At 37.6% G+C, this 27,816-nt stretch overlaps 3 protein-coding genes across 3 annotated transcripts in view; all 3 read left to right on the forward strand.

Annotated features, from left to right (window-relative positions):
- The window catches only part of LOC121649985 (UDP-glucuronosyltransferase-like), a 4,825-nt gene extending 466 nt beyond the window's left edge, over positions 1-4,359 (forward strand). The window contains exons 1-5 of the mRNA XM_042001166.1: positions 1-395; positions 805-936; positions 2,124-2,211; positions 2,759-2,978; positions 3,770-4,359. The exon at positions 1-395 is cut by the window's left edge and continues 466 nt beyond it. Of these exons, the coding sequence (XP_041857100.1) occupies positions 1-395; positions 805-936; positions 2,124-2,211; positions 2,759-2,978; positions 3,770-4,052 (1,118 nt within the window). The 3' untranslated portion in view covers positions 4,053-4,359. The remainder of the gene's footprint in view (positions 396-804; positions 937-2,123; positions 2,212-2,758; positions 2,979-3,769) is intronic.
- A 3,853-nt stretch (positions 4,360-8,212) lies between these two features.
- On the forward strand, positions 8,213-12,361 carry LOC121649984 (UDP-glucuronosyltransferase-like). The gene is made up of 5 exons (XM_042001164.1): positions 8,213-9,088; positions 9,480-9,611; positions 10,910-10,997; positions 11,340-11,559; positions 12,034-12,361. Exons 1-5 carry the CDS (start codon positions 8,228-8,230, stop codon positions 12,314-12,316), a joined length of 1,584 nt encoding a protein of 527 aa, XP_041857098.1. The 5' UTR covers positions 8,213-8,227; the 3' UTR covers positions 12,317-12,361.
- Positions 12,362-19,861: 7,500 nt separating this feature from the next.
- Positions 19,862-27,667, forward strand: LOC121649987 (UDP-glucuronosyltransferase-like). Its single transcript, XM_042001167.1, has 5 exons — positions 19,862-20,761; positions 21,172-21,303; positions 22,437-22,524; positions 22,867-23,086; positions 27,267-27,667. Exons 1-5 carry the CDS (start codon positions 19,901-19,903, stop codon positions 27,547-27,549), a joined length of 1,584 nt encoding a protein of 527 aa, XP_041857101.1. The 5' UTR covers positions 19,862-19,900; the 3' UTR covers positions 27,550-27,667.
- Positions 27,668-27,816: the final 149 nt, after the last annotated feature.

Here is a 27,816-nt window from a genome sequence, read left to right on the forward strand (position 1 = left end):
GCTCTGTCCTGGCTAAACTCTTCTCAATTCCAGCTGTTTATTTCCTGCGTGGACTTCCATGTGGATTGGACATTAGAGCTAACCAGTGCCCGTCTCCTCCTTCTTATGTTCCTGTGCAATTCTCCGGTAATACAGACAACATGACCTTCCCACAGAGAGTGAAAAACATGTTTATGCACATTTTGGAATCCTACCTTTGCAAAGTATTGTATCAACACTTTGATGATCTGGCCAACAAACGTTTTGGAAACGGCATGACTTATACAGAACTTATAAGCCATGGAGCTATCTGGCTTCTCAGATATGACTTTGTGCTTGAATGGCCCAGACCTCTCTTACCAAATATGGTTTTAATTGGTGGGATCAACTGTGCAAAGAAAGCTCCTCTACCAGCGGTGAGCATGTAAATAAATGTATACAAGGGAAATATGTATAAACCTTAAAATAATTTAATGTTTGAATTAAGTCTGATTAAAGCAAACCTTTAAACTTTAAGTTTTCTGAAACACAGAAAACCTTCACCCGTCAGTGTGTTTGTAATATGTTTTCAAAGAAACACATGTTATCAAAAATCATGGCAATGGTTTGAAAAAAAAGCATCTGTATAAAATATTTGAAGGAGATTCAAATCTGCTTGTTGTTAGTTGCTTAATTGCTTGCAATGGGAAATGCAACTTTTGTAAATAGATTGATGTAACAGCTAATGTTTAAAATGTTAACGTCGTATCTCATACAAAGTCCATATAAGCATTTGTCTTAAATTTATGGAGCAAATTTTTATATATTTTTTCTTCCTCCCTGCAGGAACTACAAGAGTTTGTGGATGGCTCGGGAGATCATGGCTTCATCGTCTTCACACTGGGGTCAATGCTGTCTAAAATGCCTGTGGAGAAAGCTAAACTGTTCTTTGATGCATTTCGTCAAATTCCTCAGAGGGTAATGATAACCTCAGTACATCATTTTACATGAGATTATTGCAATAAGCTGACTTTTATTCCACTGGATTTTATACAAATCAGATAAAACACTATTTATGGTTCAATGTTCTTTTATTGTTATTTGCATTTTTTAACATGACACTAATTTTTTCACAGGACCACAAAGTCATGACACAACGTCCTATCAAAGAAATTAGTTCCGTGATAAGAGCCCTATGATAAAAATAACATGACTTCATAAGCATGATAATTAACTGAATAAATAACTAAATAAATAATTTCACTGCAGCGTATACAAAAAGAACAGAATGTTAAAACATAGTAGCACAGCAGGGTAGAAGTGTGTAATGTGCATTCAATAGAATGGTGTACCTGGTGTTCTGTCTAAAAAAGTTGTTTTGTACTTAAACTATTCAGCTAGATGAACCCAGTAAGCTTGTTTAAAAAACTATAATTTATTGCATCAATAAAATAGAGGTCAAATAAATAATAATTTCACCTTACCAAAGGGTTTGCTACAGCATGGCCACAAGTTAATTATACTGTTATCTTGCATTAGTGATCTATGGCCATGACTCCATGCATCAGTAACATGTGGCCACCTTATTTTATCTTATCTTTTTTTCTGTCAAAAAGATAAGATAAAATAAGGTTTAATTTATTAACCATGGAGGAAATTCTTAACACCGGCTGCGCATACATACAAAAAAACCTTCACACAATAAAAAAAAATATATGAAAATGAGAAAAGTCTGTCAGTCTGCCTTAGTCTATTTCTATAGACCAGAGGTCCCCAACCCTGGTCCTCAAGGCCCAATATCCTGAAGATCTTAGATGGCTCCCTGCTGCAACACACCTGATTCAAATTAAATGGTTCTGTGACAAGCTCTGCACAAATCTGCTAATGAGCCATTCATTTGAATCAGGTGTGCTGCAACAGGGAGACATCGAAGACCTGCAGGATAGTGGGCCTTGAGGACCAGGGTTGGGGACCACTGCTATAGACCAATGACACCAGGCGAGCTCTGTACTGCAGCACCCATGTTCTTTTCTTTTCCAGATATTTTCACCTTTGCCATACATAACAAAGATCTGATCAGGTTTAGTTGCTGCACTTTGTCCTCTGTCTTGCTGTAAAAATGCCAAAGTTCAGCAGTCATGATTTGCTATGACTTTTTGTTACAGGTTGTGTGGAGATACACTGGTGATCTACCTAACAATGTTCCCAAGAATGTCAAAGTTATGAAATGGTTACCTCAGAACGATCTCCTAGGTGGGTATAGATTCTCATTGAATATAAAATTCATTATAGGTTATTGGACATTCTAAAAAAAAACAAAAACATCACACTATAAAAAAGAAATAAATTATAGTTGGTACTCAAATGAACGGTGAGAAAACTGAAAAAAAAAATGTATGGCAACCAACTGCAAAGCATTTTTCAGAGAACCCAATGCACAAAAAGGATAAATGTGTCAGCTTAAATGAAGTTAAAATACTAAGTAAGACAAACTTGGGAAAACAGTTCATATTTATTCACACTAGATTGAGGCAACTTGTAAACATACATTTTGAGATTTTTCAAAATAACAAGATGAGTTGTTTCAGCTCAAAGATATGAGAAGACCTGAATAGCTATTCTAACTTAAATTTAAGATTTTACATTGCGTTACCTTTCTATACGTTCACACATCACCACAACCTCCAAGTAAAGCTTAGCAGCTGGCTGTCTTACTTTCTTAAGTTGACATAATTTTCATTTTTTACAGTGTAAATTGTGGATTAAACATGTAACTGTTTCCTGTTTCTGTGTTCCCCAGGCCATCCCAATGCTAAAGTCTTCATGACTCATGGAGGTTCCCATGGTATCTATGAAGGTATCTGTAATGGTGTGCCCATGTTGATGTTTCCACTTTTTGGGGACCAGGGAGACAATGTAAAGCACATGGTGGCCCGTGGTGTGGCAGAGGAACTCAGTGTATTTGACGTGACAAGTGAAACACTGGCATCTGCTCTGAAGAAAATCATCCAGGATAAAAGGTAAAACAACTCAATACTGATTAATCCCAATCACTGAAATATACAGCACTGTGCAAAAGTTTTAGGCAGGTGTGAAAATATTTGCGTGATTGGCATGACTGCCTTTTGCCTCCAGACCAGTATTGATTCTTCTAGGTATACTGGTACTTGGTCAAAGTCAGGGATTTTTCAGGGTCACGGCGTTGAGTTTGATTTAGCAGTTATACCAAACAGGTTTTAACTTTCATCATTTTCACATGCATGTTGAAACACAGTTATTAGCTGAAACAAAAACAGCTGTGCAAATTATCTAATTTGTAATCTTTAAAACAACAACCAAATCAACCAAACAGGAAATATATATACGGTGTTGACATATCAGTATATATAGTGTCTACTGTCATTTTTGCGCTCTTCAGTTCTTACAGTTTTATAAATTGTAGAGCTGCTTGGCATCATTGTAATGTCTGAGATGGAAACTTTAGTTGTTTTGTTTTTGTTTGTTTTTTTTAACATCACTGATATTTTCAAGTGTGCTGAGAATAACAGACGCTTGTTTAAAGACAAAAGGTAGTCACACCAGTAGGAATTTGATTACCTCAGTTGCCTCACTTTTCATTTCGCAAATTAATTAAAAATAATAATTTTGTAATAATTTTCTTAGAGGTATTGCCATCGTGACATTTGCACAGGTCTGTATTTGGAGATCATTAAACAGCAGCAACGTCATGTAGTTTAGTATCAGTGTGGAAATGATATCACTAACATGATGCTATCTAATGTCTACATAACAACATACTGCTCTTTCTCAGTTACAAAGAACGGATGGTGGAGTTGTCCCAGACACATCTAGACCGCCCTGTCCAGCCCATGGACCTGGCTGTTTTCTGGACTGAGTTTGTCATGAGACACAAAGGAGCCACACATCTGAGGGTTGCTGCACATGACTTGAACTGGATTCAGTACCATAGCCTGGATGTCATCGGCTTTTTAGTCTTTGTTATAATGACTGTTTTGTGGGTGACAATGAAATGTTTCTTGTTTTTCATCCACAAGTGTTTCAGAAAAAGTAATGCCAAGAAAAAATCTCAGTAAATACTGTCATGATGTGAATGATATAAACACTGCTGTAAAGTTTCAGTGTGTTTCACTACAGTATGTTTGTGTCAATTATTTATTTATTCAGTTTAATTAAAGCAGCTCTGATAAATAAGTAGGCTCAAGACTATGAAGACTTTTAATAACTACTAAAAAACCTTAAAATCAAACCTAAACACTGGTGTAAAGTGTGCCTGTCCTCTGGTACTTATCAGCACACGTGCATCTAAGTAATGGAGTAATTGTAAACTTTAAACTGTAAATCTGTCTACTGGAGACAAAAACATGCATCAGTGCCTCCAGGCTGGGCTGGCAAGAAAGAGAAAAGGGTGGAGTGTGGCCATGTTTTTGTGATGATAAAATTCTGTTTTTGTTACATTTCTAATGTGTGGAATAAAATCCAACTCAGAGTTAAAAAGACAACTCAGGTTTTTGGCGCACAGAGAAAGTTTAAATTCTGCAGTTTGGGTAAAATGATCTGTCTCTTGCCTTCAGGACAAATAATTAAAAGTTTGGTTTTGTCTTAGTTGAGCTGTAAGAAGTTCTCTGCAATTCATGACTCTATATCTAAAATATAATTTAAAATCTTGTCATCTACGACCAGGTCATCAAGAAAACTGGCAATGTAAAACACTGCATCATCAGCATAGCTGTAAGATTCAATGCCGTGCCTCCTGAGAAAAAACAAAATAGAAGTTTTGGGCCTAAAACTGATACTTGGTGAACCTCACATATATGTTTATTGCTATATCTATTCTATTCTACAGTCATTTAGCAGACACTTTTATCCAAAGCGACTTACATCTGAGAGTAAGAATAACACAAACAAGAATTCAAACAAGATGGGACATCATAATTAAGTGGTACTCAGATTGCTGTGAGTCCAGTTTAACACAGATGGTGTAATGTAGTGCTAGAAGTAGTGCTTTTTTAGTAGTAGTGCTATTAGTGCATAGCTTTTCCAGCTTTGAAGTTCAGCTGGTGGAGATCAAATGTGAGTCTCTGCTGCTCTGTGTTGTGATCAATCGGTCGCCCAGATTTAATAATCGCTTCCTTCAGGACTTTGCGGACTTTATCTCATCAATTAGGTTCGAATACGATCGAATCCTGATTGTTGGAGATTATAACATCCATGTCTGTTGTGAGACCAAGCCACTAGCTAAAGACTTCATGAGCCTGATCAGCTCTTTTAACTTGCTTAAGTTGGTAAAGGAACCAACACATGAAAAGGTCATATACTGGATTTGGTCCTCACTTTGGATGTGCATGGTGATATACAGGAAATTTGTGATGTGGTAATCTCTGATCATCAGCGTGTTTTGTTTAAATTTGATCTTGTTAAATCTGGGTCTTGTTCGTGCGCCTCGGTCCGCTCAAGATGCCTTATCACTGCACAGATGGCAGTGCTTTTGTCTGCTGCTTTTACTAAGTCGACGATTCCCTCTGTGGATATGTGGATAGACTCTTGGAGGAGTTCAACTCTCTGTGTTCTGGCATCTTAGACACCATTGCCCCTCTCAAGATTTTATGCTGCAAACCAGCTGTAGAGCCGTGGCTCATTGAACACACCCGTGCTCTCAGACACATCACTCGGAGTGCTGAGATGAAATGGAAGAAGGACAGGCGTTATGTGTCTTTAGAGATTTTAAAAAATGCTTTAACTGAATATCAGGCTGCTGTAAAGAATTCCAAGACCCAGCTTTTTTCTAACTTATTGTCTGTGAATATCAGTAAGCCTCAAATTCTTTTTAATTCCTTAAACTCTCTTTCAAATCAGTATGATTCCTCTCCTCTGACTCCATCTGTTGTACTGTGTAAAAGATTTTTTAAAAATTTTTATTGAAAAAGTAAGTGCTGTCAGATGCTCACCCTCATTTTGCTGACAGGATCCTACTGTGCTGACTGTGTCTTCTGCTGTGTTTGAACATTTTGAACCTGTGACTATCTGTCAGATATCCGAAATATCTGAGGCCTTCATACTGTCCTGGTGAATCTATTCCACCCAGACACCTGAAGGAGGTATTGTGTGCCGTAGGTCCCTGGATTGTTAATTTTGTTAATTTCTCTCTTATTTTGCATTGTGTTCCAGCTGCTTTGAAACATGCTGCTGTGCAAACCCTTTTAAAAGCGAATAACCAGGATCCTACCGTTCTTTCAAATTTTAGGCCAAAGTGTTAAATGACATAAGGTTGAATATTGGTTTCTGGTCAAGTATCAGTCCTGGTTCTGCTGGATCTCAGCACTGCATTTGATACTGTAGCTCACAGAATCCTGTGGCACAGGCTGGAAAACTGTTTTGGACTATCAGGAGCGGTCCTAAATTGGTTCAGTTCCTATTTAGAAGGCCAGAGTTACAGAACTTTAACATTAATTATCAACGTTATGCAGATGATACACAACTTTTTGTGTCTTTGTCACCAGATGATTGCAGCCCAATAAAGCAAATAGACACCTGAATGAGGGAGAATTTTCTACATTTAAATGAAGACAAAACTTATGTTGGTAGCAAACAGAAGAGGATCAGTATTACAGTCTAAAACTACTTTACGCTGGAACAGTGAGAGATGTTCAGATGCACAGCTGCAAGGAAGTGTGATTGTATTTTCTATATTTCTGACACTGTAAGTGCTCTTTTACAGATAATAAATAAGAGGGGGAAAAAAACAAACAAAAAACAAACAAAAAACATTGTCAGTTTCACTGCTTATCTAACTGCACAGCATGTGTTTATTAAACTGTTTATGTTCCAACAAAGGCATTATTTCCCAAAGAGGTCACCTTTGTAATCTATATTATACATCAATCTGTAAGGTACAATCAGCTTTATCTTTCCACTTGACTAGAGGTGAGGGTAAGACAAGTTGTTATACATATCATAAATTCTGACAAATGGACCAAAGATATCTTAATGGGGACTGAGCAGACAAGTTTTCCAACATGTGATTGTCTGAAGCTCTACCTAGTGGACTGTAGAAACAGAAGAATAAAGAACTTGATTTCACTTTAGAACATTACTCCTGGAGTGTTTATTATGTTTCATAACTCATCAGTTGTAATACTTAATAAAAAAAAAAAAGATTAAATATGATTAACTAAATGCTAGGACCAAACATGTAGTGAAGTGTTCTTTGTCTAAAAAACGTTTTTTGTTTTTTTTTTTTCTTCTTTTTTTCTAAATCTGTGTAGTTCTTGGCCTTGATGGTGAACTCGGTTAAGTGAACTTCATTAAGTAGTGGAAGGCCTATTTATGCTTAAAACAGAAACCAGATATGCAGATGTATGGATGCTCATCCGTCTACTACATCATTTACGCTCGTAATTTGGTCTGTTTTGGGGCCTTGCATAAACAATTTTATAGTGGTGCATTACTGCCACCAACCGGTGACTGAAACACAGAAGTCAAATCTTAACTCAGCACCGGCTGCTAGTGATTGAAATGACTTAAAAACCATGGCAACATAAAAGATGTGATGCCTTTAGGTCAAAGACTGCAATCAGCTCATATTGTGAGTAGTTTACATTTAAAAAAGGTAAAACGGAGTTCGTAGTTAATAATTAGTAAATGTAATTTCATGCTAAAAACAGTTAAAATGTTCGGGGTTTTGAAATCTAATCAGTGTGAGACGTCTGTAACACAATGATCTTTGTCATATTGCATGTGTAACTACGTGAGAGCTCTTACCATTGAACAATCTTTGAAACAGCTCTTTCTCCGGTAATGTTGTGAAGTGCTTTGGCACATTTGCTTGCACTGCTTTTTTTTTTTTTTTAACTTAGTAAAACTAATCTTTTTCATGTTTGTGTGTACATGAATTTGAACTTATTGAACTTTTAAATATAAATTTTCACTATTAGGCAGGAGGTATATACATGTCATGACTAACAAGTAAATGACTGCTGTCATTTACCATTGTACAGTCAGGACTGATGCAATAAAACACTATCTTTCAAACAGATAGCAATTTCACTTGAGTTTAAACGGCAACAAGAAATTAGCAAGTCACATTAAAGAATGATTAACTAGAGACAAAGTCTGAATGCTGAGACCTCTCCACTTTAAAATGCAACCTACACATCTCACAGATGTTGAGCACACTCACACACAAAGCCTCCTCTTAAAAACACGCACCACCAGTTCTCCCACAGGACAGCTTGCTGTGTAGAAAGAGGTAATGAGTGGCAGGGTGTGGTTACCTGCAGTGGGACTGCTGGCTTGGATATGCTGCCTCAGTCTGGAACCCGTTCAGGGAGGGAAGGTGCTGGTTATGCCTGTGGATGGAAGCCACTGGCTCAGCATGAAGATACTGGCGAAGGAACTCAGCCGCAGGGGACATGAGGTTACCGTTCTGGTGCCTGAAAGCAGTCTATTGATCAAAGGCTCAGACAGCTACAAGACTGAGATCTACAAAGTGCCGTATACCCAAGCTGACCTGGATGCCAAATTCAAACAGCTCAGAGAAGAAGTGTTCAGCCACACACCCGGAATCACAGATCTGTTCGTCAGTTTGCAAGGTTTGGTGAACTTTACTTCACTCCAGGTGGTAGGTTGTGAAGCTTTGCTGGACAACGAGCCTTTAATGGGACGACTGAGGGGAGAGGGATTTGATGTCATGCTTACAGACCCCTTCCTTCCTTGCGGCTCTGTCCTGGCTAAACTCTTCTCAATTCCAACTGTTTATTTCCTGCGTGGACTTCCATGTGGATTGGATATTAAAGCTAACCAGTGCCCTTCTCCTCCTTCTTACGTTCCTGTGCAATTCTCTGGTAATCCAGACAACATGACCTTCCCACAGAGAGTGAAAAACATGTTAATGCATATTTTGGAAATCTACCTGTGCAAAATGACATATCAACACTTTGATGATCTGGCCAACCGACGTTTTGGAAACGGCATGACTTATACAGAACTTATAAGCCATGGAGCTATCTGGCTTCTCAGATATGACTTTGTGCTTGAATGGCCCAGACCTCTCTTACCAAATATGGTTTTAATTGGTGGGATCAACTGTGCAAAGAAAGCTCCTCTACCAGCGGTGAGTATGTCAATAAATGTATACAAGGGAAATATGCATAAACCTTAAAATAATTTAATGTTTGAATTAAGTCTGATTAAAGCAATCCTTTAAACCCAGAAAACCTTCACCCTTCAGTGTGTTTGTAATATGTTTTCAAAGAAACACGTGTTATCAAAAATCATGGCAATGGTTAAAAAAATTTAATTTGTATAAAATATTTGTAGTTGATTCAGAGCTGCTCTTGGTTGGTTGCTTATTTGCTTGCAATGAGAAATGCAACTTTTATAAATAGATTGATGTAACAGCTAATGTTTAAAATGTTAACATTGTTTCTCATACAAAGGCCATATAAGCATTTGTCTTAAATTTATGGAGCAAATTTTTATATATTTTTTCTTCCTCCCTGCAGGACCTTCAAGAGTTTGTGGATGGCTCGGGAGATCATGGCTTCATCGTCTTCACACTGGGGTCAATGCTGTCTAAAATGCCTGTGGAGAAAGCTAAACTGTTCTTTGATGCATTTCGTCAAATTCCTCAAAGGGTAATGATAACCTCAGTACATCATTTCACATGAAATTATTACAGTCAGCTGATTTTTACTCCACTGGATTTTATACAAATCAGATAAAACACTGCTTATGGTTCAAGGTTCTTTTATTGTTATTTGCATTTTTCAACATGATACTAATTTTTTCACAGGACCACAAAGTCATGACACAACGTCCTATCAAAAGAATTAGTTCAATGATAAGAGCCCTACGATAGAAATAACATTACGACTTCATAAGCATGATAATTAACTAAATAAATAACTAAATAATTTTATTGTAGCATATACAAAAAGGGCAGACAGACAGAAAAAAAATAAGTAAATGAATCATGGCCTGCATTACTATGTGTGGCAATGAGTTACTAATGCATAAATAACTTACCCAATGTCTGTACCTCTTTTTTTCAAACTGTGCATCTTCAGCACCCATCTACAGTGTCTCTTACCTAAAAATGTCCTGTTGTTATCAATAATGTTGTGATCTGTGTAAAATCAGTTGAGATAAATCACAGCACATTGACAGGATATCATTGTAACCAACCATCACATGTCTCTCTATGTTATAGTGTAGGCAGACTGTAGGATATGTCGTTTTTGGTGAACAATGTTTCTGTGGAGTTGAATGGTGTATCTGGTGACCTGTCTAAGCAAGTTGTTTTGTAGTTAAACTATTCAGCTAGATGAACCCAGTAAGCTTGTTTAAAAAACTATAAATAGAGGTAAAATAAATAATAATTGCACCTTACTATATGCTTCACTACAGCATGGCTAAAAGTTAATTATATTGTTATCTTGCATTAGTAATCTATGGCCATGACTTCATGGGATTCACGGGATTACAGCTCATGGTCATGCATTAGTAACATGTGGCCACCAGTTAATCTTTTTTTCTGTCAAAAAGATAAGATAAAATAAGGTTTAATTTATTAATCATGAAGGAATTAATTTTTAACACCGGCTGCTCATACGTACAAAAAAACCTTCAGACACTAAAAAAAATATATGAAAATGAGAACATACAATCGCTAAAATCAATAAATTGTTAAAAACAAAGAAAGATGTCACTAAAAATAAAAGTCTGTCAGTCTGCCTCAGTCTATTTCAGTAGACCAATGACACCAGACGAGCTCTGTCCTGCAGCACCCATGTTCTTTTCTTTTCCAGATATTTTCACCTTTGCCATACATAACAAAGATCTGATCAGGTTTAGTTGCTGCACTTTGTCCTCTGTCTTGCTGTAAAAATGCCAAAGTTCAGCAGTCATGATTTGCTATGACTTTTTGTTACAGGTTGTGTGGAGATACACTGGTGATCTACCTAACAATGTTCCCAAGAATGTCAAAGTTATGAAATGGTTACCTCAGAACGATCTCCTAGGTGGGTTGGACCTGTTGAAATATTAAGTTAGACAAATTCACATTGTTAGATTGAGGCAACTTGTAAACATATATTTTAATATATTTTTCAAATTAACAAGATGAGTTGTTTCAGCTCAAAGATGTGAGTAGACCTGAATAATTATTCTAACTTAAATTTAAGATTTTACATTGTGTTACCTTCCTAATATACGTTCACACATCACCGCAACCTCCAAGTTGAGTTTTCCCCAAAAAGCTTAGCAGCTAGCTGTCTTACTTTTCTAAGTTGACATAATTTTCTTTTTTATAGTGTAATTTGTGGATTAAACATGTAACTTATTTCTGTGTCTGTCTTCCCCAGCCCATCCCAATGCTAAAGTCTTCATGACTCATGGAGGTTCCCATGGTCTCTATGAAGGTATCTGTAATGGTGTGCCCATGTTGATGTTTCCACTTTTTGGGGACCAGGGAGACAATGTAAAGCACATGGTGGCCCGTGGTGTGGCAGAGGAACTCAGTGTATTTGAAATGACAAGTGAAACACTGACGTCTGCTCTGAAGAAAATGATCCAGGATAAAAGGTAAAACAACTCAATACTGATTAATCCCAATCACTGAAATATACAGCACTGTGCAAAAGTTTTAGGCATGTGTGAAAATTTTTTCGTGATTGGCATGACTGCCTTTTGCCTTCAGACCAGTATTGATTCTTCTAGGTATACTGGTACTTGGTCAAAGTCAGGGATTTTTCAGGGTCATGTTGTTGAGTTTGATTTAGCAGTTATATATGCTTGTTTAAAGGCAAGAGGTAGTCACACCAGTGGGGATTTGATTACCTCAGTTGCCTCACTTTTCATTTTGCAAATTAATCAACAATAATATTTTGGTAATAGTTTTTATAGAGTTATTCCCAGTTGATAGCAACCTGACATCTGCACAGGTCTGTATTTGGAGATCATTAAACAGCAGCAAATTCATGTATTTTAGGGTCAGTGTGGAAATGACATTAATAACATGATGCCACATCTACATAACAACTTACGGCTCTTTCTCAGTTACAAAGAACGGATGGTGGAGTTGTCCCAGACACATCTAGATGTCCCCGTCCAGCCCGTGGACCTGGCTGTTTTCTGGACCGAGTTTGTCATGAGACACAAAGGAGCCACACATCTGAGGGTTGCTGCACATGACTTGAACTGGATTCAGTACCATAGCCTGGATGTCATCGGCTTTTTAGTCTTTGTTATAATGACTGTTTTGTGGGTGACAATGAAATGTTTCTTGTTTTTCATCCGCAAGTGTTTCAGAAAGAGTAATGCCAAGAAAAAATCTCAGTAAATACTGTCATGATGTGACTGATATAAACACTGCTGTGAAGTTTCAGTGTGTTTCACTACAGTATGTTTGTGTCAATTATTTATTTATTGAGTTTAACCCATTAAGGCCTGACCCATGAAAAAATGGTAAGAAAAGTCCAATTTTGTTAATATGAGGTTTTTATTTGGCTCTCTAACAAAATGTAACACAAAAATTAACATTTTTATGGGCTGGATATCTGCCATTTATTACCATGTGATACATAAAAAATATTATAATGTGGTTTTCTGATTCTGGGTATCTATTAGGGGACAAAAGACAAGTATCAGATTGCGTTCAACAGGATTTTGAGCAAAGTTTATACCATAAATTGAAGCAAAATGTCTCAGAAACTGTATGTAACATATATGTCACGTCGGGTACTTATGGGTTAATTAAAGCAGCTCTGATAAATGAAAAGGCACAAAACAATGAAAATCTTTATCAACTACTAAAAGAACCTTAAAATCAAACCTATAACACATGGGGAGCAAATATGGTGATTTTAAAACTGGTGTAAAGTGTGCCTATCCTCTGGTTCTTATCAGCACACATGCAGCTAAGTCAGTGTTTCTCAATCCAGGTCCTCAGGACGCGCAGCCCTGCATGTTTTATAAGTGTAAGGAAAATCGAAAGGATTATCATTATTTTCATTATACTTGATCATGATTGATAATTATTCATTATACTTTGAACTAATCATTTATTAGTTTTAGAAAATAATTTTGTATCTACTTTGTACCAGTTTGCATTTTAATCATTAAGAAGTAGAATATGTATTCAGCTGCATTCTTTCTCAATGTGTGTGCTCGGGAACCAAGACCGAACCACGATAAGAAGATCACTGTGCCCCTGACTTCCTGTATCTTATCTTAGCAGAAAACACTGAAGCCTGTAAATCCTGAAATTTTGTAACTCTGTACCTTTTCATGTACAGGGGAAGGACTTCATCAACCTCCCCTATAAATGCTTTGTAATGTGTGAAACAACTTAGTGTGTGTATCATACTTGTATGGTGCATACACTCCTTGCAAGTAAAATTATATACATGAAGTAATGCTCTGTGTTCTTCTTGTGTTGAAAGGTTTAGCTTTGCAGAGCTATTTTCCTTTTTCTTCTTTTCCTCCTCCCTCTGACTCTGTCTGAGACACCCTCTCCTGAAGCTCACAGGCTGCACACCTGACCCGACTCAGTTCTCCCGTCAGGATAAAAGTCAGCAGAGACCCACTGAGATATATATATATATATATATATATATATATATATATATATATATATATATATATATAACATTCTATCACCATCATGTCCTATGAACTGACACTGATACCCACCCCTACCTGCTCCACCTGATGCTCTATATGATTCAAGAGAAGAAACAAAGACAGAAGAATCTCCAGCAATTACCACCAGAGAGTTCCTCTGCTTCTAGTTTCAAAGAGACTGAAACCAGATGTTTGATGGGCGTGTAACACCATCCTCCACAACGCTCCTGATCATGCGTTTATTCAGAGGACAAACCAGAACAAGAGCTCTGCAACCAGCTCCGAGGTGGCGTGGCTGCTGGGCTCTGCAGGGGCGAACATAGAGGTGGGTGCTGGGGGCCTGAGGTTGGAAAACCATCCGGTTCTACTGACCAGAGAGAAGGAGAACATCCATGTGGTGAAAATGGTCATTGGCCATGATATCAACGAGGCAGTTTGCTATCTGACTGATCCACAGCAGAGCTGACTCGGAGATGGAAGCAGTCATGTGACCAGTTAACACAATGATGGTGAGATTGTTCTGATTTCATACCACAAATAATCAATGATTTGATTCAAAACCCTACATTGAAGTTAAACAGATCTACATCTTTTATGGAAAGAAAGTGCTAAAAAGTAAACAGAAGAAAGCTTCATTTCTAGACATTTCATACACATAAGACTAGTTCACAGCTGGAACACATACATAAACACACATGTTTACATGAACGAGCACATGCACACTCACTGCAACGAAGTACCTGCATGCTATGATGACATGACATGAGCTACTAACCCTGTCTTGTTTTGTTTTCATGATTTAGAAAGAACAGAACCTGTTTAGCGAGCTGGTGGCAACAACCTTTCCTCAGTTATCCAACACTGATCGGCTCATTGTTGTTGAAAGAAAGAGAAATGAGTGAAACGAGATGAAAATAATATTTTCTTTGTTTGATCCCTTCAGATGCATTCTAACGGTGACTCACTGACACATGAATTTATATTTCCTCAAGATTACCCTGTCTAACATCTGACCCAGGATCTGATAAGATGGTATCTCTCTCATTCCTACAGCTGAAGCAGTGAGAGTAAGTAAAGCCTTCCTGCCAGAGATGTAAATGCCAACATACTGATCCTTATGTGCATTTATGTAAATAACGAACGTTGGTTCTGTGTGGTGATGCAAGCTGCAAGTCCCCTGACTTCCTGAGAGCTTTAAGTGTGTGTATCATACTCGTATAGTGCGTACACTCCTTGCAAGTAGTGTGTTGGAGCAAAAACACACCTAAGACATACAGCGCAGTGGGTCCCCAGGACCTGGATTGAGAAACACTAAGCAAAGTACTGGAGTAATTGTAAACTGTAAATCCATAGATATATACACATAGATGTTGCCTCTGATGCTGCTGTCCATTGGAATGATGCGTCAACGCGGCCGCCAACTTGGGCTGGGGTAAGCTTACTGCTTACTGCACTAGTCAACAGAGGCAGAGGTCTATCAACAATTAAAATTACCATAACTAGCTGAATTTTCAACCGATTTTCCATCGGTTTGGTTTATTAGAAAAGTCACACATATTTATAATACAACAGATCATTGTTATTATTATCATCATTTTTTTTTTATATCATAAACTTACACATTGTCAGACACACACCCACATGCATATTGTATTTTTTCTACAATCCTCAGAGAAATAATAATGGTGATGCTCATATATGGAGTTATATTTATAATGATATTATAAAACATTTAAAAAAATAAAATAAAGGAATGAGTAAAAAAATATAATAAAATGTAAAACAAACACTCATTAAAAAATGAGGATTTCCTAAATTAAACATTTACCAAAATAAGCCCAAAATGAAGTATCTCAGTTAAAGTTACATCTGTTCCTTCTGTCATTTTGATACAAAATAAAGAAACCCACATTTACCTCTGATGTGACAAACCAACAAGTAATGAAGCTGATAAAGGCACCAGAGAACACATTACCAATATAAAACAGACGTTTTTTTAACAAAATGTCAAAGAAAATACAATAAATATAGAATTTAAGACCAGAGAAATTTGAAGTACTGAAGGGTTCATTCAAAAGGAATCATTTCTAATAGTGTATTTTATAATCATTTAGAGAGGACTCTGTTGTGTTAGTGAAATATTAGGATTACATGAGAAATTGTCATGACACTAACTTTGCAATGAAAGGTCAGGTAAATTAAAATTGGAGGGTATCACTCCTTCCTTTAAACCAGTGGACCGTCCAATCCTGTCAAAGTCCTCTGGGTTAAAATGAGAGCTGCAGACGGCTGAACAGTCCTTCGGTACAAAGTCTTTCCTCCTGAGTGCTGCTACCTATGCTACCTCCTCCGTTTATCTTCTGGAAACATACAAAACAAATCCATCTGAACATCGCTCAGTTCTTCTGTAGCTACAGTTCAGCAGTTAAATTTTAATGTTAGCGCCATGAAACTGATTTAATAGATAATGTTGAAATGACATGACCTACTTAGCACAATTATATGAAGTGGGTGATTGCCAAATTCCACTTAAATCATGTTACTGTAATCATCATCTAACATCATACTAACAAAATCATTTTTGATTTTCTTGTCCTGACATAAGCCGGTTTCATTTATGTTAGCTTAAGAAATACATCAAATTCAACAAGTTCATAGGAGTTAAATAACAAAACACCACTTCTTACTTGTGAAATATTATCCCCTTGTTTCTTGGTTTTGGTGTTTCTTTCACAGGAACATCCGTATGCAGCACGAAAATCTGGCATTTTGGTTTCACACACACAATCTGTCACAGTCTAAGCGATCTGACCGGGTCTGAAACCCCAGCTGAAGATGGCGGCCGTGTTGACATGCCTGATAAGCCCGAATGCAGCATCTAGTTTATATATCTATGTGTAAATCTATTTACTGGAGATAAAAACATGCATCAGAGCCTCTGTGCTGGCAAGAGAAAGAAATGTGCGGACTATGGCTATGTTTTTGAGATAATAAAATTCTGTTTTTGTTACATTTCTAACATCTGGAATAAAATCCAGCTCAGAGTAAAAAAGACAACACAGGTTTTTGGCACACAGAGAAGGTTTAAATTCTGCAGTTTGGGTAAGATGATCTATCTCTTACCTTCAGGACAAATGATTAAAAGTTTGGTTTTGTCTTAGCTGAGCTGGAAAAAGTTGGCTGCCATTCATGACTTTATATCTAAAATATAATTTAAAATCTTGTCATCTAGGTCCATGTCATCAAGAAACATGGCAATGTAAAACACTGCATCATCTGCATAGCTGAAAAAATCAATGCTGTGCCTCCTAAAGACATCGTCAAGAGGCAACATGTACAAAATAAATGTTTTGAGCCTAAAATTGATACTTGGGGAACCCCACATATATGTTTGTTGGGGCCGTAGCTGTGTTACCAACAACCAGTGGCGAGTCAATTAATAGACTCCTGGATCATTTCAATTTCAAAATCTTGAATGTAATGGATGCTGTTGCACCAATAAGAATCAAGAACACATTGAGAAAACAGAAAACACCATGGAGAAACACTGATATGTGTTACGAAGAACCCCAAACAGACAGATCAGAGATGACCAAGGTTTTATTACAGGTACGGATCTTTAACACAGGGGCTTACGACTGGGAGTAGATAAGGAGAAACTGGAGTTCGGAGATCTGCCAGGTGAGTCGAGACCAGGAAGTGGAGAGCAGGAAAGTCCAACTGAGTTGAAACGAGGTTCGACGGGGAATGACTGTGGAGCTGGAGTATATATGGCCCAAGGATCTCAGTAACTGCAGGTGTGAGTGATTAGAATTCCAGTGATTGACTGCGGTGATGCATGTCAGGTGTGTCTGTGGCAGGGCCTGGTGCAACAATATGTTCACAAGCCTAAAAGAGAATGTAGGATAGCTAAACGTAAGTGGAGGAAAACAAAACTTCAATTTTGAGCTGAATAAACAAAACCTCTGTAATTATAACAATGAGCTGTGCAAGGCCAGAGAGCTGCATCTATCTGAAATGATTAACAAGAATATTAACAATTCTCGCACTCTGTTCGCACACAGTTCGGTTCTTAACGGTTCTTGAACCCAGTACTCCATTCCAGTAAGAAATGCAGTGAATTTGCCAAATTTTAAGTGAAAAAGATTAAAATAATTAGACAAAATGCTAATGCTAAACAATCAAACTAGAAAACTAGTCTGTCTAAAACCTAGAAATAACTCTGATGTTATGTTACAATTTAATATGGTTGATTTAAAACGAAGAAATAGTTTGGCATCTGAAATCAACAACATGCATTCTGGACATGATACCATCCAATTTTTTAAAAACAGTTTTACCTCAGTAGAAACTGATCTCCTAGAAATAGTTAACAGCTCACTGGCATTGGGCATTTTTCCCCAAGATAGTTACCATTAAGCCACTCCTAAAGAAAAGGACTCTAGACGCCTCAGTAATTAACAACTATTGACCTGATTATTGAGAAAGTTGTATTTAACCGGTGCCATGACTTTTTGAATGAAAGCAGAAGTCTTGATAAATTTCAGTCTGGCTTCAAACCTCATCACAGCCTGACCGGTCAGCCACAACCTACTCAGAAACAACATAATTAAATGCTTAGTTTCCCAGAAAGACCAGGAGAAACTCATCCATGCATTCATTCCAGTAGAGTGGATAACTGTAATGGTCTTTTAACAGGACGCTTTCGCTAGCGCAACAACGACTAAGAGATCTTAACATATACCAGTTTAAAAATCATTACACTGCCTTCGAGTCAGTCACAAAATTGATTTTAAAACCCTTCTGATCGTTTACAAATCCCAAAACGGTTTAGGCCCAGAATACATCTGTGACATGTTCAGAGATTATAAACCTAGCAGAGCTCTTAGATCCAAAGACTAAGGTCAGCTAGTCCAAATCAGAGTCCAGAATAAACATGCAGAAACAGCATTTAGCCGTTATGCTGCAAACAAGTGTAACAAAGTGCCAGTGGAGATAAAATTTTCATCAAATGTAGACAAATAATGCTTTCTTTGCACCATTTCTAGTGCTTTTAATGTAATATGTAAAGGTGTATAAAGCATCAAAAATAGCCTGCGCATAAATTTAGCCGGTGGAAACCAAACCACTGACTAAAACGGCTAGCAGCGGAGGCCATGGCGCAGCCATAACATGCCACACACACCCAGTGTAAATCCGGGGTTACACTCTGTCAGGCAGACCTTTAAAAAAATGAACAGCAGAAACAAAGAGATGACAGTCTGGGACTCTCTGAAAGTCATCTTTGATCATGACAGTGAAATAGAGGAGGATTTGTCTGAAGATGAAGACTATCTTGAGCTAAATTCTGATTCTAATGATTCTGATTTTGAATCAGATGAGGGAATTGATATTCCTCTTCCTCCAAGCAAGATATTCATGTCAAAAATGGTGAAATTCAGTACTCTTCATCTCCAAATATGCGTCAGGCAAAGCTGTCTGCAGAAAACATAATAAAGCAGTGCCAGGGCCCACTAGAATGGCGGTCACTCGTGTGACAGACATCAAGTTAGCTTTTGAGCTGGTCATGCCTAATTCAATACAGAATATCATTCTGAAAATGACTAATCTAGAAGGGAGGTATGTTTTTGGGGAGAAGTGGAAGGAGCTGAACAAAACACATTTAGTTTGAAAAATGAGTGAATTATCCTAATTGAACCATTACCTGTGAGAGGTAAGGAACGCCATTGCACTAAATATTGATAGAATAGTTAGTAATGGAGTTAGTAATGAAATATTACCAATGCTTGTAAGGATTTTTTGGGTTTCGGACATCTTTTGGATGACATACAAATTGACTGGGGAACAGCGATTCCTGACAAATGAACATAACAGGAGGGTTAAGTGTTGTGGGTTCTCTAAGTTCATGTGGAGCTCAGGTCAGTGCACAGACCTGTATGTCTTTGCTTTTCAGAGGGATTAGCCAAACTAAACAGAGGACTTTGCACAAAAGGGCAGGCAGAACTATGCATTGCCACCATGACTTGCAAGTCACATGAGCTGGACTTGCGGTCGGTATTGCTGCAACAAAACACTATCTTTCAAACTGTCTTGGGTTTTAATTACTACAGGAAAATAATCAAGTCACAATAAAGAATGATTAACTAGAGACATACTCTGAGACGTCTCCTCTCTGTCTCTCTGAGGTTATATAACCGTTTACTCAAAATGCAGCCTGCACTTCCTGTAGAATTAAAACACACACACTCACCAGGCACTACCAGCTCTCCCAACAAGGTAACTTGCAGTGCAGAGAGAGGCAATGAGCAGCGGGGTGTGGTTTCCTGCAGTGGGACTGCTGGCTTGGATATGTTGCCTCAGTCTGGAATCTGTTCAGGGGGGGAAGGTGCTGGCTATGCCTGTGGATGGAAGCCACTGGCTCAGCATGAAGATACTGGTGAAGGAACTCAGCCGCAGGGGCCATGAGGTTACCGTTCTGGTGCCTGAAAGCAGCCTGTTAATCAAAGGCTCAGACAGCTACAAGACTGAGATCTACAACGTGCCGTATACCCAAGCTGACCTGGATGAAAATTTCAATCAGCTTAGAGAAGGAGTGTTCAGCCACACACCTGGAATCACAGATCTGTTTTTCAATTTGCAAAATTTGTTGAACTTTACTTCACTCCAGGTGGTAGGTTGTGAAGCTTTGCTGGACAACAAGCCTTTAATGGGACGACTGAGAGGAGAGGGGTTTGATGTCATGCTTACAGACCCCTTCCTTCCTTGTGGCTCTGTCCTGGCCAAACTCTTCTCAATTCCAGCTGTTTATTTCCTGCGTGGACTTCCATGTGGATTGGACATTAAAGCTAACCAGTGCCCATCTCCTCCTTCTTATGTTCCTGTGCAATTCTCTGGTAATCCAGACAACATGACCTTCCCACAGAGAGTGAAAAACATGTTTATGCACATTTTGGAATCCTACCTGTGCAAAGTAACGTATCAACACTTTGATGATCTGACCAACAAACGTTTTGGAAACGGCATGACTTATATAGAACTTCTAAGCCATGGAGCTATCTGGCTTCTCAGATATGACTTTGTGCTTGAATGGCCCAGACCTCTCTTACCAAATATGGTTTTAATTGGTGGGATCAACTGTGCAAAGAAAGCTCCTCTGCCAGCGGTGAGTATATAAATAAATGTATACAAGGGAAATATGCATAAACCTGTTTAAAATAATTTAATGTTTGAATTAAGTCTGATTAAAGCAAACCTTTAAACTTTAAGTTTTCTGAAACACAGAAAACCTTCACCCGTCAGTGTGTTTGTAAAATGTTTAAGAAAAAACACATGTTATCAAAAAACATGGCAATGGTTAAAAAAAACCTCTGTATAACATATTTGAAGGAGTTTCAAATCTGCGCTTTGTTGATTGCTTAATTGCTTGCAATGAGTAATGTAACTTTTGTAAATAGGTTGATGGAACGGCTAATGTTTAAAATGATAACTTTCGCATCTCATACAAAGTCCATATAAGCATTTGTCCTAAATTTATGGAGCAAATTTTTATATCTTTTGTCTTCCTCCCTGCAGGACCTACAAGAGTTTGTGGATGGCTCAGGAGATCATGGCTTCATTGTTTTCACACTGGGGTCAATGCTGTCTAAAATGCCTGTGGAGAAAGCTAAACTGTTCTTTGATGCATTTCGTCAAATTCCTCAGAAGGTAATGATAACCTCAGTACATCATTTTACATGAGATATTACAATCAGCTGACTTTTACTCCACTGGATTTTATACAAATCAGATAAAACACTGTTTATGGTTCAAGGTTATTTTATTGTTATTTGTTATTTATGGCACAGACAGAAAAAAAAAAATAAGTAAATAAATCATGGCCCGCATTACTATGTGTGGAAACGGGTTACTAATTCATCAATAACTTACCCAATGCCTGCGCTTTCTTTTTTTCTAAATTGCTGTGCATCTACAGCACCTGACATAAGTGTCTCTTACTTAAGTGTGCTGTACTGATCATTTATGTTGTGATTTGTGAAAAATCAGTTGAGAAATATCACAGCACATTGACAGGATATCATTGTAACCAACCATCACATGTCTCTCTATGTTATAGTGTAGGCAGACTGTAGGATATGTTGTTTTTGGTGAACAATGTTTCTGTGGAGTTGAATGGTGTACCTGGTGTCCTGTCTAAGATTGTTGTTTTATAGTTAAACTATTCAGCTAGATGAACCCAGTAAGCTTGTTTTAAAAACTATAAATAGAGGTAAAATAAATAATAATTGCACCTTACTATATGCTTCACTACAGCATGGCTAAAAGTTAATTATATTGTTATCTTGCATTAGTAATCTATGGCCATGACTTCATATTGCGTGGCCACGGGATTACATCTCATGGTCATGCATTAGTAACATGTGGCCACCAGTTAATCTTTTTTTCTGTCAAAAAGATAAGATAAAATAAGGTTTAATTTATTAATCATGAAGGAATGAATTTTTAACACCGGCTGCTCATACGTACAAAAAAACCTTCACACACTAAATAAATATATGAAAATGAGAAAATACAATCGCTAAAATCAATAAATTGTTAAAAAAAAAAAGATGTCACTAAAAATAAAAGTCTGTCAGTCTGCCTCAGTCTATTTCAGTAGACCAATGACACCAGACGAGCTCTGTACTGCAGCACCCATGTTCTTTTCTTTTCCAGATATTTTCACCTTTGCCATACATAACAAAGATCTGATCAGGTTTAGTTGCTGCACTTTGTCCTCTGTCTTGCGGTAAAAATGCCAAAGTTCAGCAGTCATGATTTGCTATGACTTTTTGTTACAGGTTGTGTGGAGATACACTGGTGATCTACCTAACAATGTTCCCAAGAATGTCAAAGTTATGAAATGGTTACCTCAGAACGATCTCCTAGGTGGGTTGGACCAGTTGAAATATTAAGTTAGACAAACTCACATAATTAGCTTGAGGCAACTTGTAAACATATATTTTGAGATATTTTTCAAATTAACAAGATAAGTTGTTTCAGCTCAAAGATATGAGTAGACCTGAATAATTATCCTAACTTAAATTTAAGATTTTACATTGTGTTACCTTCCTAATATACATTCACACCTCACCACAACCTCCAAGTTGAGTTTTCCCCAAAAAGCTTAGCAGCTAGCTGTCTTACTTTTTTAAGTTGACATAATTTTCTTTTTTACAGTGTAATTTGTGGATTGAACATGTAACTTATTTTTGTGTCTGTGTTCTCCAGCCCACCCCAATGCTAAAGCCTTAATGACTCATGGAGGTTCTCATGGCATCTATGAAGGTATCTGTAATGGTGTGCCCATGCTGATGTTTCCACTTTTTGGGGACCAAGGAGACAATGTAAAGCACATGGTGGCCCGTGGTGTGGCAGAGGAACTCAGTATATATGATATGACAAGTGAAAAACTGGTGTTTGCTTTGAAGAAAATCATCCAGGATAAAAGGTAAAACAACTCAATACTGATTAATCCCAATCACTGAAATATACAGCACTGTGCAAAAGTTTTAGGCATGTGTGAAAATTTATTCGTGACTGCTGTTTGCCTTCAGACCAGTATTGATTCTTCTAGGTATACTGGTACTTGGTCAAAGTCAGGGATTTTTCAGGGTCATGTTTTTGAGTTTGATTTAGCAGTTAGACCAAACAGGTTTTAACTTTCATCATTTTCACATGCAGGTTGAAGCACAGTTATTAGCTGAAACAAAAACAGCTGTGTAAGGCAAGGCAAGGCAGTTTATTTGTATAGCACATTTCATGTAAAGGACAATTCAAAGTGCTTTACATAAAACAAAGACCTTACAGATATTTAGAACCGTAAAAGGCAGATAATCACAATAAAATAATAAATTACATTAAAATGATTAAAAGTAAGATAAGTTAAAAAAAACTTACCGTGCAGATGTCATGCATAGGCGCATGAGAAAAGAAATGTTTTTAACCTGGATTTAAAAAAGTCTACATTTGGGGAAAGTTTAATCTCCGCTGGCAATTGTTTCCATTTGTTTGCAGCATAACAGCTAAATGCTGCTTCTCCATGTTTAGTCTGGACTCTGGTCTGGACTAGTTGACCAGAGTCTTTGGATCTAAGAGCTCTGCTAGGTTTATATTCTCTGAACATATCACAGATGTTTTCTGGGCCTAAACCATTTTGGGATTTGTAAACAAGCAGAAGGGTTTTAAAATCTATTCTGTGACTGACAGGAAGTCAGTGTAAAGATTTCAAAACTGGTGTGATGTGTTCAGATCTCTTAGTCCTGGTTAAAACTCTAGCAGCAGCGTTTTGGATGAGCTGCAGATGTTTAATGCTCTTTTTAGGAAGTCCTGTTAAAAGACCATTACAGTAATCCAGCCTACTGGAGATGAATGCATGGATGAGTTTCTCTTGGTCTTTCTGGGAGACTAAACTTTTAATTCTGTTGATGTTTCTGAGCTGGTAAAAAGCTGTCTTAGTGACAGCTTTGATGTGGCTGCTGAAAGTCAGATCTGAGTCTATCAACACTCCCAGGTTACGAACTTGGTTGGTGATTTTAAGAGCCCGAGTCTCCAGGTGTTTACCAATGCTGACTCTCTTCTCTTTGCTACCAAACAGAATAATCTCAGTTTTATCTTCATTTAATTGTAGGAAATTCTCCCTCATCCAGGTGTTTATTTGCTCCAGACACGGACACAGTAAGTCTATTGGACTGCAGTCATCTGGTGACAGAGACACATAAAGTTGTGTATCATCTGCATAACTTTGATAATTAATGCTATAGTTCTGTAATATTTTACCCAAAGGGAGCATATACAAGTTGAACAGAAGAGGTCCAAGGACTGACCCCTGGGGGACTCCACAAGTCATGGCCACTCGCTCGGATTCATAGCTGCCGATCGTAACAAAATAACTCCGGCCTTCTAAATAGGACCTGAACCAGTTAAGAACCGCTCTAGAAAGTCCAACCCAGTTTTCCAGCCTGTGCAATAGGATTCTGTGATCTACAGTATCAAACGCAGCACTGAGATCCAACAGAACCAGGACTGATACTTGACCAGAATCAGTATTCAACCTAATGTCATTTAGCACTTTGACCAGAGCTGTTTCAGTGCTGTGATGAGGTCGGAAGCCGGACTGAAATTTATTAAGATTTCCACTTTCATTTAAAAAGTCATTAAGCTGGTGAAATACAACTTTCTCAGTAATCTTGTAAATAAAAGAGAGGTTAGAGACAGGTCTATAGTTGTTCATTATAGAGGCGTCTAGAGTCCTTTTCTTTAGGAGTGGCTTAATAGCAGCGATCTTTAGTGACTTAGGAAAAATGCCTGATGCCAGTGAGCTTTTAACTATCAGTAGGAGATCACTTTCTACTGAGGTAAAACTGTTTTTAAAAAGTCGGATGATATCATGTCCAGAGTGCATGTTGTTGATTTCAGATGCCAAACTGTTTCCTGTAGGACTTTTAAATTCACCATTTTAAATTGCGACATGACATCAGAATTATTTCCGGGTTTTAGACACAGACTAATTTTCTTGTTTGACTGTGTGGAATTATTATTTTGTCTGATTGTTTTAATTTTTTGGCTAAAAAAGTTTGCAAATTGGTTGCATTTCTCAGTGGAAAGGAGCTCTGGGCTTATCTGTATAGGAGGATTAGTAAGTTTTTCAATCATAGCAAACAGAGTGCAAGAATTGTTGACATTCCTGTTAATCATTTCAGATAAATGCAGCTCTCTGGCCTTGCACAGCTCATTGTTATAGTTTTGCAGGCTTTGTTTGTACAGCTCACAGTAAATTTGAAGTTTATTTTTCCACCATTTCCGCTCAGTTTTTTGCATTCTCTTTTTAGGCTGGTAACCACAGTGGTGTTTCTCCATGGTGTTTTCTGTTTGCTCAAGTTGCTCTTGATTCTTATCGGTGCAACAGCATCTATTACATTCAAGACTTTCAGATTGAAATTATCCAGGAGTCCATCAACTGACTCTGGACTGGTTGTTGGTAACATAGCTATGGCCTCCACAAACTTAGCACTTGTTCTTTCATTAATGTACCTCTTCCTAACCGAGGAGCAGGTTGGTTGGACATTCTGAGTGATCAGTAAATCAAACAAAATACAAAAAATGGTCAGACAAGGCCAAGTCAGTGATTGCTACAGAAGAAATTTCCACACCCTTTGAAATAACCAGGTCCAGAATGTGACCTCGAATGTGGGTCAGTTCTTTTACATGTTACCACAAACCAAACATTTCCAATATGGAAGAAAATTCCTTGACATTACCATCCGTCATGTTATCTATGTGAATATTAAAATCCCCAGTTATGATGAAATGGTTAAAATCAGTAGAGATAACCCACAATAATTCAGAAAATTCATCAATAAAATTTACACAGTGTCCTGGATGTCTGTAGATGATTAGAAATAGGATTTTAGGAATGCCCCTTAAAATAAAACTAAGATATTCAAAAGGAGTAAAATCACCAAGTGAAATTTCTTTACACAGGAATGAATCTTTAAATAAGGCAGCTTCTTCTCCCGTTTCGACATTTATTCATAAAACTAAAATGAGGGGGTGCTGTTTCATTAAGAACTGTAGCACTTGTGTCTTCTGTTAACCATGTTTCTGTCAGAAAAAGAAAATCTAAACTGTGAGAAATGATGAAGTCATTAACTAACAGTGACTTGTTGGACAGAGATCTAACATTAAGTACAGATAGATTTATGAAGTTTACACTGGTCTCTGTTGTATTCTGAGTTATACAAGGTACAGTTAACAGATTAGATCGATTCACCCCACAAGCTGACCGTGTTCAATTCCTTATTTTACTAACTAACACAGGAATCCTACTGGGTCCAGGCTTGAGCTCAGAACAGCTGTCAGTAGTAGCAAAACTATAGCAAGGACCCTGAACACATCATGGCATGTTATCTTTGTTTTGAATTCTGCTGCTCTGGGAACCTCCTGCACCTCCTCCCGTGCCCTGCTCGGTCAGGACAGATGATCTAATAAGAGGATGAGGAGGGGGAGCCCTGTATTTCTTGGTAGATGGTGGTCGCTGGGGTTCAGGCCGGGATAGAGACATCCTTTGAAGACCTTGGGTGATGTGGAGAAGAGGGTCTGGTGAGGGGGTGTAAATGATCTAATTTGTAATCTTTAACACAACCAAATCAACCAAACAGGAAATATATATAGTTTTGACATATCAGTATATATAGCACCTACTATGGGATAAGCTTTGTGCCACTGGGGAGCGAATCTGAATTCTTTATATTTGAATTTGAATCATTCAATTTGAATCTGAATATGCCTGTTTGAATAATTGCTTAAAAAAACTGAATCCAAATGACCATATTTGATATTGAATCTTTGTTTTTTGAATGTGTATATTGGTAAAGTTGAAACTTTTGTATTTGAAAAAATTAATTCTCTAATTCATTTTCATAGCTCAGTTTCAGTTCTCTCCATTCAAATTCAGATCTGAAATACAAATTCAGATCTGAAATTCCCAGTTTATAGCATCCTGACATTTGCTCAGGTTTGCATTTGGAGATCATTAAACAGCAGCAAATTCATGTATTTTAGGGTCAGTGTGGAAATGATATCACTAACATGATGCCACATCTACATAACAACATACGGCTCTTTCTCAGTTACAAAGAACGGATGGTGGAGTTGTCCCAGACACATCTAGACCGCCCCGTCCAGCCCGTGGACCTGGCTGTTTTCTGGACCGAGTTTGTCATGAGACACAAAGGAGCCACACATCTGAGGGTTGCTGCACATGACTTGAACTGGATTCAGTACCATAGCCTGGATGTCATTGGCTTTTTAGTCTTTGTTATAATGACTGTTTTGTGGGTGACAATGAAATGTTTCTTGTTTTTCATCCGCAAGTGTTTCAGAAAGAGTAATGCCAAGAAAAAATCTCAGTAAATACTGTCATGATGTGACTGATACAAACACTGCTGTGAAGTTTCAGTGTGTTTCACTACAGTATGTTTGTGTCAATCATTTATTTATTGAGTTTAACCCATTAAGGCCTGACCCATGAAAAAATGGTAAGAAAAGTCAAATTTTGTTAATATGAGGTTTTTATTTGGCTCTCTAACAAAATGTAACAAAAAATTAAAATTTTTATGGGATGGATATCTACCATTTATTACCATGTGATACATTAAAAATATTATGTGATTTTCTGAT

Source organism: Melanotaenia boesemani, chromosome 12 (assembly GCF_017639745.1).
Source record: "Melanotaenia boesemani isolate fMelBoe1 chromosome 12, fMelBoe1.pri, whole genome shotgun sequence".
In the NCBI taxonomy this organism is placed as follows: domain Eukaryota; kingdom Metazoa; phylum Chordata; class Actinopteri; order Atheriniformes; family Melanotaeniidae; genus Melanotaenia; species Melanotaenia boesemani.